Here is a 14,631-nt window from a genome sequence, read left to right as displayed (position 1 = left end):
AATTAAGTTCATTTAAGTTGGATAGTGTACACCGATTAGGCATAACATTATGACCACCTGCCTAATATTTTGTTGGTCCCCCTTTTGCTGCTAAATCAGCCCTGACCCGTCATGCACTGTGTATTCTGACACCTTTCTATCAGAACCAGCATTAACTCCTTCAGCAATTTGAGCAACAGTAGCTCGCCTGTTGGATCGGATCACACGGGTCAGTCTTTGCTCCCCACTTACATCAGTGAGCTGTTGCCACCCATGACCCTGTCACCAGTTCACCACTGTTCCTTCCTTGGACCACTTTTGATAGATACTGACCACTGCAGACTGGGAACACCCCGGTCTGCAGTGGTCACATCAGATGCTCTGATCCAGTCGACTAGCCATCATAATTTAGCCCTTCGTCAAACTCGCTCAAATCCTTACACTTGTCCATTTTTCCTGCTTCTAACACATCAACTTTGAGGACAAAATGTTCACTTGCTGCCTACTATATCCCACCCCCTGACAGGTGCCATGATGAGGAGATCATCAGTGTTATTAACTTCACCTGTCACTGCTTATAATGTTATGCCTGATCGGTGTACATCATTATAACAAGCCAGGTCCTCATATTGGCTCAGTCATAAAAAGTCATATACACATAAAGAGTCAAATATACGTCTCTCTTACTTCAACCAAAATCCTCATGCTGTTCCAAGTGACTCACTAAACACTGATCAGTATTATTGCTCTTCACAGACATGCAAAAGCTGACCCAAAAAGTCGACTCCTTCCCGAACGACACATCACTAATAGCTTGAATTGTTTTCCTAAGCCCATGCTGCCTTTCTTGAAGTCACCCACAACAGTTCATAATGTCAGCATCTGGTATGATCCCAGAAACCAATAATGATCAAATATGTAATATTTATTTTTTTTCATATAACCAGAATGAAAAGGGTTTTAAGGAAAGAATAAAACATTATGTACTAAGAAAATTCATCAAAACCAGGGTGGTTTGATTTGTCTCACTGGCAAGTTCCAGTAACAAGGTTTTTTTTATTTCTTATCAAAAGACACTTCATTTTTTCATTCAGTTTATTATTGTGAATTCGGAAAAACTAGTTCCTGTTACAGCTGTACACAGTCATTCCCATACCAGCCTATCTTTTTTTCCTCTTTCTCTTGATGATTGTAACTGTTATGTTAAATAGAGAGCAGGAACTCTTCCATCCTGAAGCACTGTCTGAACAGATGCAGTGAAAAATTTCAGGAACAGAAGTTGACGTGGCATGAGTTACATGCTGGTATGGTATGCTCGGTTTCCAGTTAGCAGCCTGACTCGAGTCATGTCAACCCCCTAACCTGCCCAACAAACTGACCTAACAAGCGAATCGTTCAAATACCAGCATTTTTTATCCTCTGGGTGAATTGGTTTCCTCCTACATCCTGAAAGCATGTCAGTAGTCAGTAGGCATGTTGATGAGTTGCTACTCTAAATTAGCCCCTAAATGTGAAGTGTGTGTGTGTGAGTGTGTGTGTGTGTTTGTGTGTGTGTGAGTGTGTATTCCCACCTTGCACCTAGCATTCCCATCAAGTTCTGAATTCACCGCAACCCTGACTTTAATAAATGTGTTAAAAGTGTGTTAAATTCATGGATAGTTTTGCACAAGAACTGGACAAGAACTTCAAGAATGAAAGATGAAATCAAAACAAACTTTAATCTACATGTAAATTATGGTGGTTACTGGGACTTGAGAATTAGCAAACAAATGTTCTTTTTATAAAAATGCAAACTAACAAGTAAGTGCGTGCTTCTCATTCCATGTATTAAATTATTTGTATTAACTTTGCTGCTTGAAATCTGATATATCCTTCATAAAATTATCCAGGACGCAAAAAACACTTGCTAAGTTAAATTAGCACAATATTCTTTATTAAAATTTCCTTCTTTGTTAATATAATCTCATCTTCTTCACGTGTTGGTAAACTTCATGACCTTACATTTGTAAATTTAGGGCATGCTTTATGAGGAGGAAGGGAAGTGTACGTTTCTCCAAACAATTAAATGGCATCTGATAATCACACACCTTTTTCCACTTTCACGTGGAGGAAGGAATGCAGCAGGTCCGAGATAACTTTCGGTTTCTAATGTCTGTAAATTATACTGTGTTTATTGCACGTGGCTTGGATGCAGGATGAGATATGTCATGGTCAAAAAAGGGCATTTTTTTATTGTTGATGTTTTAAATATTAAAAAAATGTCACACAGTTCTCCAGTAACACTAGCTGTCACTAGGGAGGACTGTAAAAAGGAAGGAGAAATGGACACAGTTGGGTGGGGTGGAGGTGAGGGCAGCTGTTGGGAGGACAATAAAAGCAGGGGAAACAAAGGGGTTACAGAGCCTTAGAAGCAATCTCCTTACTGACACCATGTGAGGGATGTGAGGCATGTCTACACTGTCTCTGAATAAGGGGATGTGATTTTCATGTTCACTGTTTCAGTAATGTTAAATAAAAATGATTTCTATATTCCCTGTTTTACTGATCTGAACATTATGTATAAGACAGAATATAGGCAGGGCATGTCTAGCTGTTAAAAGTGTTAACTGGTGATGGCTATATAGGCGGGGCAGTGGTGGCTCAAATGGTTTAAGCTCTGGGTTGCTGATTGGAAGCCCCAGCACCACCAAGCTGCCAATGTTGGATCCTTAAGGAAGGCTCTTAACGCTCTGCTCTTCAGGGGTGCTGTGTTATGGCTGACCCTGTTCTCTGACCCCAACCTCCTAAGCTAAGGAGCTAAGCTGAGGAGGAAAAAGAGAATTTCACTGTGCTGTAATGTAGATTTGACAAAAAAATACAGGCTGCCTCCTCTATTCAGGTTAATTCTGTTAACAAATGTCCAAAGGGCAGATATTATTATAATAATGTTAGATTAGATAATATTGGATATTGGGGGTGGGTTGGGTCGTTTGACATAATTCAATTCAATTCAATTCAATTCAATTTATTTTGTATAGCGCCTTTTACAATGAACATTGTCTCAAAGCAGCTTTACAAAAAAAGAAAAACAGAGAAAGGGGAGGGGAAAAATAAATAAAAATAAAATAAATAAAATAAATAAATAAATAAATAAATAAATAAATAAATAAATAAATAAAAATAACTAGAAATAAGAGTAAAACATTAAATTTAATAATTAAACTATTTTATCCCTAATGAGCAAGCCTGTGGTGATGGTGGCAAGGAAAAACTCCCTGGGATGGAATAAGGAAGAAACCTTGAGAGGAACCAGACTCAGAAGGGAACCCATCCTCATTTGGGTGACACTAAACAGTAAATAATGTAACTGTAACTGATTAATGTCCTTTCTACAACAGAAATCAATGGCCCATGAGGAACCATTAGGTCAGTGTAGTTTCTAAGGTCATTATAGACACTAATTCTTTGCTGTCACAAGCTGACAGATGTAATGGCAGATCTGTGACTGTATGAAAGTCCCCAAGTGGCTCTGTCCATGGCTGTCTCCTGGTCCACACAGATCCATCCACATCATCAGTGGGCACCAACAAGCGACGAGACTCCGATCAGGGGTAGGGCAGTGGTCACGATGGAACTGGCAAACAGTGGGAGCTCAGGAGTGGTGTGTATAGCTCGGCAGACAAAGACAGAGATATTAAGCATGATTCTGATCATGTGATGTTTAAGACAATGTAGATTATGTGTAAAGTGCAGGCAGGGACTCCGGCAAGACTAGCTATGACAGCATAACTAAAAGGGAGAGCCAGAAGGTCACAGACATGAAGGCTTCCCGGGACATAAGGCGTCCAACCACTTCACAGTCAGCAAACCTGAGCGACTTGCGAGGGTGGTAAGATGACAGCATCCAAACATCCCAGTACACCAAACACTCTATGCCCATGAACCTTCCAGATCTGCTCCTTTACCTAAGAACTATATATTAAAAGCTTGACTAAACAAATGTGTCTTCAGCCTAGACTTAAACATTGAGACTGTGTCTGAATCCCGAACACTAATTGGAAGGCTGTTCCATAACTTTGGGGCTTTGAAAGAGAACACTCTGCCCCCTGCTGTAGCCTTTGCTACTTGAGGTACTACCAAGTAACCAGCACCCTTTGATCGGAGTAGGCGTGGCACATCATAAAAGACTAAAAGATCGCTCAAGTACTGCTGTGCGAGACCATTTAGTGCTTTATAGGTTAGTAACAGTATTTTATAATCAATGCAAAATTGATAAAGCATAATGAAGCTGGATTATTTTCTCTATTATCTTTTTTACCCAAAACTCATCGGTAGATGGTGGCTCAAGTGGTTAAGACTCTGGGCTGTTGACTGGAAGATCAGGGTTCAAGCCCCAACACTGCTAAGCTGCCACTGTTAAGTAAAGCCCCCAACCCACCCTGTTCCAAGGGAGCTGCATCATGTCTGACCCCAACCCCCAAGGATGGGATGTGTGAAGAAAGAATTTCACTGTGCAGTAATGTATATGTGAGAAATAAAGACAACTTAACTTAATCACCTTTGTATGACATTACTGGTCCACCTGAAAGATCAAGACACTTCACATGTTATCACAAGTATGTTAATATATTACATGTGACTCACTTAAAATGATCTTTCTGATTGTGATATACAGCAAATGTAGAATTTTATTATGGTTTTCTCGCTCAACACGGAACCTGGACAGACTGGAAAAAGACCAGACAGTTTGTTTGGTTATTTATCTGTCCAGTTTGGGTGAATCTGTGTCCACTCTAGCCTCAGATTCCTGTTCTTGGTTGACACGAGTGGAATCTGATATGGTGTTCTTCTCTTGCAGCACATTTGTCTCAAGTTTGACATGATGGGTATTCTGATGGGAGATCCGTTTCTGTTTACTAGGTTACTATGTAGGTTACAGGTGACTATTTGTGTTACTGTAGACTTCCTGTCTGCTCAAAACAGTCTGGTCAGTCTGCTCTGACCTCTTTTATCAGAAGGGTGTTTCCACCTACACAGGTGGTGCTTACTGGATACTTCTTGTACATTTTGCATAAAATCTAGTAAATGATGTGTGTGAAAAAATATTCAAATAGAGTAGACGTTTGTGCCGTCATGGTGCTGCGGGCAGTGATAGCTCAAGTGGTTAGGCTCTGGATTGTAGCTCAGACAGTTAAGATTTAAGCCCCAGCACATATCTGAAACTGTTGTCCAGGGCTACTATATCATGGCTGACCCTGTGCTCTGATCCCTTTCTAAGCTGAGAGATGTAAATAGAAGAATTTCACTGTGCTCTAATGTATAAGTAAAAAAAAAAAATAATGTCATTGAATCACAATTTCCCCCCCATTTTGGTGTTTGATGTGAATATTATAATATTATTATATAATGCATATTATTATATATTAAACTAATGCATCTGCATGTACCCTCTCTCATACAGATACACACACACAATACCGTGTGCACTATAGGAACAATTGTTTTGCACACTGTACACAAATATTCTATTTAACCTCATCATATTCTCCATAGACTGCTATAATTTACTATATGTTTATTATATTCTATGTATATCATTTTATCTTTTCTTCTATTGTTCATCATTGCACCGTGGGACAAGTAACTACGGAAAACCATTTCACTGTGTTATATCACATGTTTATAATATGTAGTTATGTGACAAATAAAAAACCTTGAACCTTGTATTAGCATAACGATACAATCTAATATACATCGATCAGGCATAACATTATGAGCAGTGACAGGTGAAGTGAATAACACTGATTATCTCCTCATCATGGCTCCTGTTAGTGGGTGGGATATATTAGGCAGCAAGTGAACATTTTATCCAAGTTGTTGTGTTAGAAGCAGGAAAAATGGACAAGCATAAGGATTTGAGCGAGTTTGGGCCAAAAGGGCCAAATTGTGATGGCTAGACAACTGGATCAGAGCATCTCCAAAACTGCAGCTCTTGTGAGGTGTTCCCGGTCTGCAGTGGTCAGTATCTATCAAAAGTGGTCCAAGGAAGGAACAGTGGTGAACCGGCAACAGGGTCATGGGCGGCCAAGGCTCATTGTTGCACATGGGGAGTGAAGGCTGGCCCGTGTGATCCGATCCAACAGACCAGCTACTGTTGCTGAAGAAATTAATGCTGGTTCTGATAGAAAGGTGTCAGAAAACACAGTGCATCACAGTTTGTTGTGTATGGGCTTCATAGCCACAGACCAGTCAGGAACTCTGTGCACCAGGATGCAGTATGGGTAGAAGGCAAGCAAGCAAAGGCAATGTCATGCATGTTCTGCTGGGAAACCTTGGGTCCTGCCATCCATGTGGATGTTACTATGACACGTATCACGTCCCTAAGCATTGTTGCAGACCATGTACACCTTCTCATGGAAATGGTATTCCCTGATGGCAATGATTCAAGAACGGTTTGATGAAGTTTGAGGTGTTGACTTGGCCTCCAAATTCCCCAGATCTCAATCCAATCAAGCATCTGTGGGATGTGCTGAACAAACCATGGAGGCCCCACGTCTCAACTTACAGGACTTAAAGGATCTGCTGCTAACATCTTGGTGCGAGAAACCACAGCACACCTTCAGGGATCTAATGGAGTCCATGCCTCGATGGGTCAGGGCTGTTTTGGCAGCAAAAGGGGGACCAACACAATATTAAGTAGGTGGTCATAATGTTTTGTCTGATCTTTGTATTTAGTAATATATTACTACAATCATTTTTTCCAAAGCGTTTAGATTTATTTTGTCTTTTATTTTGTCTATTAGATAATTAATTGAAAACCCACCCTGGAGATTTAGATTTTTTTTTTTTTAATTTTTATTTGATTTCCCATCTGACAGCCGACGAAGGCTCGATGAATTCCGAAAAATACAATCAGAGGTGCAGAGGTGTATTGTAATATTTACTTAATGACACTAGCAACCCGTAAGTAACCAGGAAATCATTTGAAAAGGTCAAATACCAAAAAAAGAACAAAAGAAAAGGTCACCTGTATTACAATAGCGAGCGTCAGTCATACTGATTTGCGTGAGGAAATGCGGTTCTCCACTATAAGTGGTTTACATTGTGATTATTATGATGCATTGAAACTGCAGTAAAGAAAGATCATGTGGAAGAGGAACCAATAAAATAAAACGCCCCAGGCAGGAGACACCAATTGTTTAGGAATTTCCCATTATCTTACCTGTGTACATTTTAACCCATATCACCAAATATGAAAGTGAAGGAAAGTTGTTTTTTTTGTGATACTAGGAAGTGTGTTATAAATGGAGATTTACATGCTATATATATATATATATATATATATATATATATATTAAATAATGAAAATGTTTAATATTGTGACTCAAATGTCATTGATAAAAATTCATCACTAGACGCTTCAGCCAGTCCACATGTTTATATTTTACACTAAATATTAGCATTGTTTATGATGCTTTAATTTGTAGGCTTAAGACATCTACACATATCTGAACGCATTTTCTTTAATAAAGCACATATTTAGAGTATAATAAGGATGAGAGAGCCAGTAGTTAGCAAGATATATTTCTCAAATACAGCGTTCAAAAATCATTTTTAATAACTTTAAATGACTTTAAGATATGCCATACACATATATCCACTGACAAGTTATTAGTCATTTTATGAAGATGAGGTGTTGGAAGAAAGAAAAATAGAGATTGAGAATCTGAGTGTCTATGACTAGGGCTAAATTGTGATGTGCAGAAGACCGGGCATTAGAGCATCTCCAGAACAGAAGCAGGTCTTATGCTTCTGTTCTGGAGATGCTCCAAACACTTTTCACCAAAGTGAAAAGTGGTCCAAGGAAGGAGATCTGGTGAAGTGACACTGGCATCATTGCTGCACAAAGTCTTATTGATGCTTGTAGGGAGTTGAGAGAAGCCCTTCTGGTGTGATCCCACAAGCGGCTGAAAAAATAAATGTTGGCTGATGTCTGAAAGATGTCAGAGCATCACAAATGCCCATGCTGAGCTTGTGTTCAGAAATTTGATTTGAGAAACATGACAAAGATGTCGGCCTCCAAATTTCTCTGATCTCAATCTGATGCAATGTGCTAAACAAACAAGTTCATGATCTATGGCCCCACCTTTACCTTCATAGAACTGCCACTCACTTCCTCAATCCCTATTTATGAGCGCGTAGAAGAGTTGAACTCTTTTCAGATGGAAACATGTGCATCCTGAGCACACTACTGCTTTTGTGCAACATAGCCGTCCTCTGTGGCGCAGAGAGTAAGTCACTAGAGCCTCTGCAGCTGTGTAGCTCTGTAAACTCTGCTTTATCAGACTTTAACCTTGATTTTTATTGTGTCTTTAAGGCGATGTTCAGCTTCAGGACGACACGGCACCCCTCCAGGTGGAATTCCAGTCAGTGAACTTCAGAAATGTCCTACACTGGAAACACCATTCCAAGGCACCGGGAGACCTGCAGTATTTTGTGCAGTATAAAGTGTAAGCTTTTATTGTAACATTATTTTTTAAATGTTTAACTTCTTATAGCAGGGTCAAGGATATTTATTCCGGGGTTTTTTCAGGATTTTTTTTAATATATAAAAGTTTTCAGCTGTGCTCTTAATGAGAGACATCTTAATACTTTGTACATTATAACAGTTTTTTTTATTCAGGGTTCAAAAAACTCTTTATATAGCGTTCGTATAATCTTAATATAGCTTTCTTTTTTATTAATGGAATTCTTAGTTTTCACAGGGTTTTTTTCTGTAACAATAACAGACACTATTTAAATAAATAAATAAATAAATAAAGTAAAAAAAAAAATAGTATTAAACCATATTTACAGTATTTAAGATATCACACATGACTGGAATTAAATAACTATAAATAACTATGAATTATATAATTAAAAATAATATAATATAAAAATAGTAAATATTTAACTATTGTTCAGATTTATACTATTGTTCATAATAGATGAATACATTTCCATTCACCTCTTTTCAATAATTTTTATTCTTAATTTTCCTATAGCTATACAAATAAAATTGAATTAAACTGATTAAATGAGTGGTGGTAAAAATCTAGATTTAGATTCAGATTTATTTGTTGCATGTGGTTAAACCTGCTCATAACCGATCTGATAAATTCATACACAATGCTTTACTGTCACTCTGAATTGAAGTTATTGATCATGGTTGCAGGTACGGAGACAAGCAGTGGAGTGTGTGTGAGCCGTGCCAGGCTATCCATAAACTGCATTGTGACCTGAGCCAGGAGACGTCTGACCCGCGCCAGTGGTACTACGCAAGAGTTCAGGCTCGATCCTCTGAAGGTCTCTCACCATGGGTCATCAGCGCCAGGTTTCACCCTCAGTGGGACAGTGAGTGGAAAAACTTTTTGTTGCTGTTTTTTTTAATCTCTGCATTATGTGTCTCCAATCCTGCATGGATCTTGCATCAGGTACAGTTTAAAGTGGGTTTGTTGAATAGTGGATTTGGATAGAAACTAGCATAAAATACAAGTAGGCCGTCAGTCTGCCCATAATGCCAAAGTAGTGCTGGTGCATATAGTCAAATGTTTTGGTTTTGTCTGTATCTCACAATTCTGGAGTAACATCCAAAGGAATTTAGTAACCATATTTGAACACACTATATAAGACTTGATACATCACACAGGGTGACATAAATCTTGCACAGAAGTTAGCTGAAGATGTAGTTTACTTAACTGGACTGAGGATAAATCTCCATCTGTTCACTTGTAGTGTCAGAAGATTCCATTTGAAGAATAATACACTTTGTTAAAGGGGAATGTAGATACTTTTGGATATATTTGTTCTCCTTTTTTGCCACATTAACTGTTTCATACACTGTGCTACTGTTTTGTATGTGCACTACACTGGGTGTGGTGGGGTGGGGTTGGGGGTTATCTATCTATCTATCTATCTATCTATCTATCTATCTATCTATCTATCTATCTATCTATCTATCTATCTATCTATCTGTCTGTCTGTCTGTCTGTCTGTCTGTCTGTCTGTCTGTCTGTCTGTCCGTCCGTCCGTCCGTCCGTCCGTCCGTCCGTCCGTCCATCCATCCATCCATCCATCCATCCATCTATCTATCTATCTATCTATCTATCTATCTATCTATCTATCTATCTATCTATCTATCTATCTGTCCGTCTGTCCGTCTATCCGTCTATCTATCTATCTATCTATCTATCTATCTATCTATCTATCTATCTATCTATCTGTCTGTCTGTCTATCTGTCTATCTGTCTATCTGGCTGTCTATCTATCTATCTATCTATCTATCTATCTATCTGTCTGTCTGTCTGTCTGTCTGTCTGTCTGTCTGTCTATCTGTCTGTCTGTCTCTGTCTGTCTGTCTGTCTGTCTATCTATCTATCTGTCTGTCTGTCTGTCTGTCTGTCTGTCTGTCTATCTATCTATCTATCTATCTATCTATCTATCTATCTATCTATCTATCTATCTATCTGTCTATCTGGCTGTCCGTCTATCTATCTATCTATCTATCTATCTATCTATCTATCTATCTATCTGTCTATCTGTCTATCTATCTATCTATCTATCTATCTATCTATCTATCTATCTATCTGTCTGTCTGTCTGTCTGTCTGTCTATCTATCTATCTATCTATCTGTCTATCTGGCTGTCTGTCTATCTATCTATCTATCTATCTATCTATCTATCTATCTATCTATCTATCTATCTGAGTTTGATTTACACCAGTCTGTGTATAAAGGCTGAAGTATTTAATAGTTTAAATGAAACAAATGGAAATGACCTGAACATTGACCAACTAGCATTTCCTATTAAAATATTAGAATAAGCTGCATGTATGATTATCAAAAGTACTTCTGGACATTTTAACTAATTTATAGGCTCTATAGGTTCTTACTGTATTGGCAGATACTGGCATCTTTCTAGAAATAAATGCTTCAAATAAGAAAAGAACAATTTTTTATGAGGAAATTCTGGGTAATTCTTACTCTATTAAAGATACTTTACTTACACTTACTAAGGTATCATTTTTTTTCCAGTGTGAATTTTGATAAGTATCTAAATAAATCTTCATGAAAAAAATATTTTTTCCATATTTCACTGATGCGAGTATCATGTCTGTTATAAACAGGTCATGGGGGAAAAAAAGCTGACGGCTTATTTATTGTTATTTATTATTATTATTTATTTTATATTAATTAGATTGTATTTTAATACACTGATGCCAAGTACTGTGGTTTAGAGCATTGTATAAAGAAATTAAAAAGCTATTGAAACTACGAGCATAAATATACAAATATTTAAAAAAAAAAGGAAAATAAAAACATTAACTGTGTTAATTACTAGCGATTTATTTATTTATTAATATGTGTGTAATATTAATAAAATGAAAATGTGTTACCTTTGACTGAACTGATTCCTTTTGTATCGAAGCCACTTTCAGCCCGCCAAAACTCAAGCTGAATGTGACAGAGCAAGGCATTGTGGTCTGGATCAAACCTCCACGGACTCCTGTACAAGGACAGAGGAACAGCAAGGTCTCGGTTACAAAACTGCTGAACCTGATCTTTAGGATTTACCTCATTTACGACGGGGTGGAGCAGGTACAGGAAATATACAGTTTTGCATATATTTGCATATACAGTATATTCAATACATATTTAAAACGGTGACCTAGTGCTAAGCATGTTCGTGGGGGTTCCCGACATCCTCCTGACAGCATTCCCGACAGCATCCTGTTTGCATATTTGGGGTTTCCTCGCCCAGTCCATCGACATGCATTATAGTCTAAGTGGCATCTCTGAATTGTCCATTGTGTGTAAATGGGTGTGTGACGGTTTGTGCCCTGTGATGGATCCAGGGTGTCCCCTTGCCATAGACTTTGTATAGACTCCAGGTTCCTCATGACCCAGTGTAGAATAAGCAGTAGAGCAGAGATGTCCAATCTTATCCACAAAGGGTCGGTGTGGGTGCAGGATTTCTTTCCAATCAAGCAGACCTGATTCCAACTGATCTTGGCTTTCAGTAGACTCAGGTGCGGCTTCTGCTTCGGGTTGGAATGAAAACCCACACCCACACACCGGCCCTTTGTGGATAAGATTGGACATCCCTACTGTAGAAAAAACGGATAGGTGGATGGACTCCAAATGGCTGGTTTTATGACCATGTACAAGAGAAGGTAGTCTAGAGAAGAACTTTACTTCTGCCCACTTCATACAATAACATTTAACAGCAGAGCTGCAACTTCTCTTCCCAGCTTTCAGATCACTTACAAGTACGTTTCTAGTGGTTTCTGGGTTACAGCTGCACGCACACACACACACACACACACACACACACACACACCCCTTTATTATTCTTTGTTTGTACCTGCAATATTTTCTAATGACATTTAATGCTTTACTTTCCTAAAATAAAAACAAATGAATAATTGAGTTCACTGGGACTATAACCAGGATAAAATAGCTACAGATGCGTTATTTAACATAAACTGAACACCATACATAGCTGATATGATGAAGTTTTCGAGAAAGGGATGTTTATTTAACATTTTCCACTGCAGTAGTCTTCAGGATGGAGGGCTTTAAGATGGCAAGCTTATGCTACGTGTTGTTTTGTGATCTTCCACAACATTAAAACAAAAATATTTAATAGTTAAAAATACATGTTCATTTAAGAAATAAAAAAAGAAAAAGAAAATGGCACTTGTTGACAAATTGCTGTGGTATAAGAGGAATAAAACCTTTCTGCTATGTGTCAGGGCAGCACTCCACTGCAGTACTGATTATTTTCCAACAATGGCATGTTTTATTTCTTCCATATTTGATTAAAGTGCATTAACAGACACTCTATGGTCCTTTTGGGATTTTAAATGCTGGTGCTTTCAGTCAGTATCAACAAACTTGTAACTGTATTGGCTGTTATTATTACATATGGTATATGGAACTTTCCCCTACTTGGCCTTTTCTTTAGTGACCAAGATGGTCAAGTGTCTATATATAGCTTATAGTAAGACACTGGACTACTGATCGGATAATTTGTGAGCCACTGCTGGGCCCTTGACCAGGCCCCTAAACTGCTCTGTTGTATAAACGAGATATATGTAAGTCGCTCTGGATAAAGGTGTCTACCAAATGCCATAAATGCAAATTTAATGTGTTATATACTGTATATTTCCTCTAACCATTCTCTATTTGCACCAAATTTGACCTGCAGATCCACGAAACCAAAAGCTGCCCGAGGAAACTCCTGATCGAGCATTTAAGCCCTCGAACCACGTACTGTATTCAAGCCGTGACTGTCATGCCCCTCTCGGGGCTTACAAGCCCGAGGAGTCCTGAGTCCTGCATCAGCACCCTGTAAAGTGTTACAACCTGCTACACTGGATCTCGACAGCAGCGGAGACATTTGAGACAACCATCGCTGTCCATCACACAGTCCTGCCTTTATGTTTGTCCACACAGTCCACAGGGAGCAATAGCGGGTTAGGGGAGGGAACAACCTGCACGCTACACACCAAAACATCATCACCTGATATCCAGGAATTGCTCATTTGGCATAAGGTCCTGCTGGGAGCTGTTCAGATCTGACAGAAAAACAGTTCTGACTGTATTTAGTTTTTGATCCAGGACATGCTTTGTTGTGATTTTTAGAGCAGAAATGTTTTCATCATCACCAAGCTCTAGAACACCAACCAGAAATGTCTAGAAAGATTTAATATATGTAAAATGATTAATATATGACAAATAAATATATTGCAATACGTCTGTCAGTCATCTTTACTTATTTAGAGCAGAGTGTAAGCAGAGTGTAATGCTGCACGGTTCTTGGTTTAATTGTGTTGAAGTTCACGTTTTTGCCTCTAGGTCAGGGGTTCCAAATCTTATCCACAAAGGGCCGGTGTGGGTGCAGGATTTTATTCCAACCTAGCAGAATTCAATTCAATTCATGTGTATAGCACCTTTTACAGTGGACATTGTCTCAAAGCAGCTTTACAAAAGTAGAGAAACAGAAAAAGGAGAAAAACAATTATTCAATTAAATGATTAAATCCGTATTATATCCCTAATGAGCAAGCCCATGGCGACGGTGGCAAGGAAAAACTCCCTGAAATGATATGAGGAAGAAACCTTGAGAGAAACCAGGCTCAGAAGGGAACCTCATCCTCATTTGGGTGACACTGGACAGTAACTAAATAAAGTCCTTTCAACAACAGCAATCAAGGGCTTATGGGGAACTATTGGGTCAGTGGAGTTTCTGAGTTCATTATAGGCATTAACACATGTATTGGCAGATCTGTGATGTTGTGAAAGTCCCCAAGTGGCTCTGTCCATGGCAGAAGCCACACCTGAGGTGAACCCCAAGGCTTCTGCTTGATTCCAATGAAAACCTTCACTCACACCGGCCCTTTGCGGACAAGATTTGACACCACTGCTAAAGGTCATCGCAAAAAATCTTGCTGGTAGATGGATTAGGATGAATTATTCCTAGGTGTGAATGGGTGTTGTGTGATGAACAGGAATCCCTGTCTCTCGCCCAATGTTTCTGGGAATAGCTCCACAACCTTGACCAGTATAGAGAAGTCCAGACTCAATGGATTAGAGCTGTATTGGTGGCACAAGACTGACCTACTGTGTTATGA

General features: G+C 38.7%; 1 protein-coding gene across 1 annotated transcript; it reads left to right on the top strand.

The window, feature by feature from the left end:
* The first annotated feature begins 8,165 nt into the window (after positions 1-8,165).
* il22ra2 (interleukin 22 receptor, alpha 2) lies at positions 8,166-13,716 on the top strand. Its single transcript, XM_058386046.1, has 5 exons — positions 8,166-8,249; positions 8,336-8,468; positions 9,173-9,351; positions 11,425-11,594; positions 13,207-13,716. The coding sequence occupies exons 1-5, from the start codon at positions 8,189-8,191 to the stop codon at positions 13,351-13,353; spliced, it is 690 nt and encodes a 229-aa protein (XP_058242029.1). The 5' UTR covers positions 8,166-8,188; the 3' UTR covers positions 13,354-13,716.
* The last annotated feature ends 915 nt before the right edge of the window (positions 13,717-14,631 follow it).

Source organism: Hemibagrus wyckioides, linkage group LG03 (genome assembly GCF_019097595.1).
Source record: "Hemibagrus wyckioides isolate EC202008001 linkage group LG03, SWU_Hwy_1.0, whole genome shotgun sequence".
NCBI classification, from domain to species: domain Eukaryota; kingdom Metazoa; phylum Chordata; class Actinopteri; order Siluriformes; family Bagridae; genus Hemibagrus; species Hemibagrus wyckioides.
The sequence above is the reverse complement of the archived record's forward strand: the minus strand, read 5'-3'. Positions and strand labels throughout refer to the sequence as shown.

Excerpts from the sequence above, each read along its gene's own strand:
- il22ra2 (XM_058386046.1), top strand. The coding sequence starts at position 8,189 with ATGTGCATCCTGAGCACACTACTGCTTTTGTGCAACATAGCCGTCCTC. Across the intron at positions 8,250-8,335 it reads CGTCCTCTGTGGCGCAGAGA|GCGATGTTCAGCTTCAGGAC; the intron begins GTAAGTCACTAG and ends TGTGTCTTTAAG. Across the intron at positions 11,595-13,206 it reads TTTACGACGGGGTGGAGCAG|ATCCACGAAACCAAAAGCTG; the intron begins GTACAGGAAATA and ends TTTGACCTGCAG.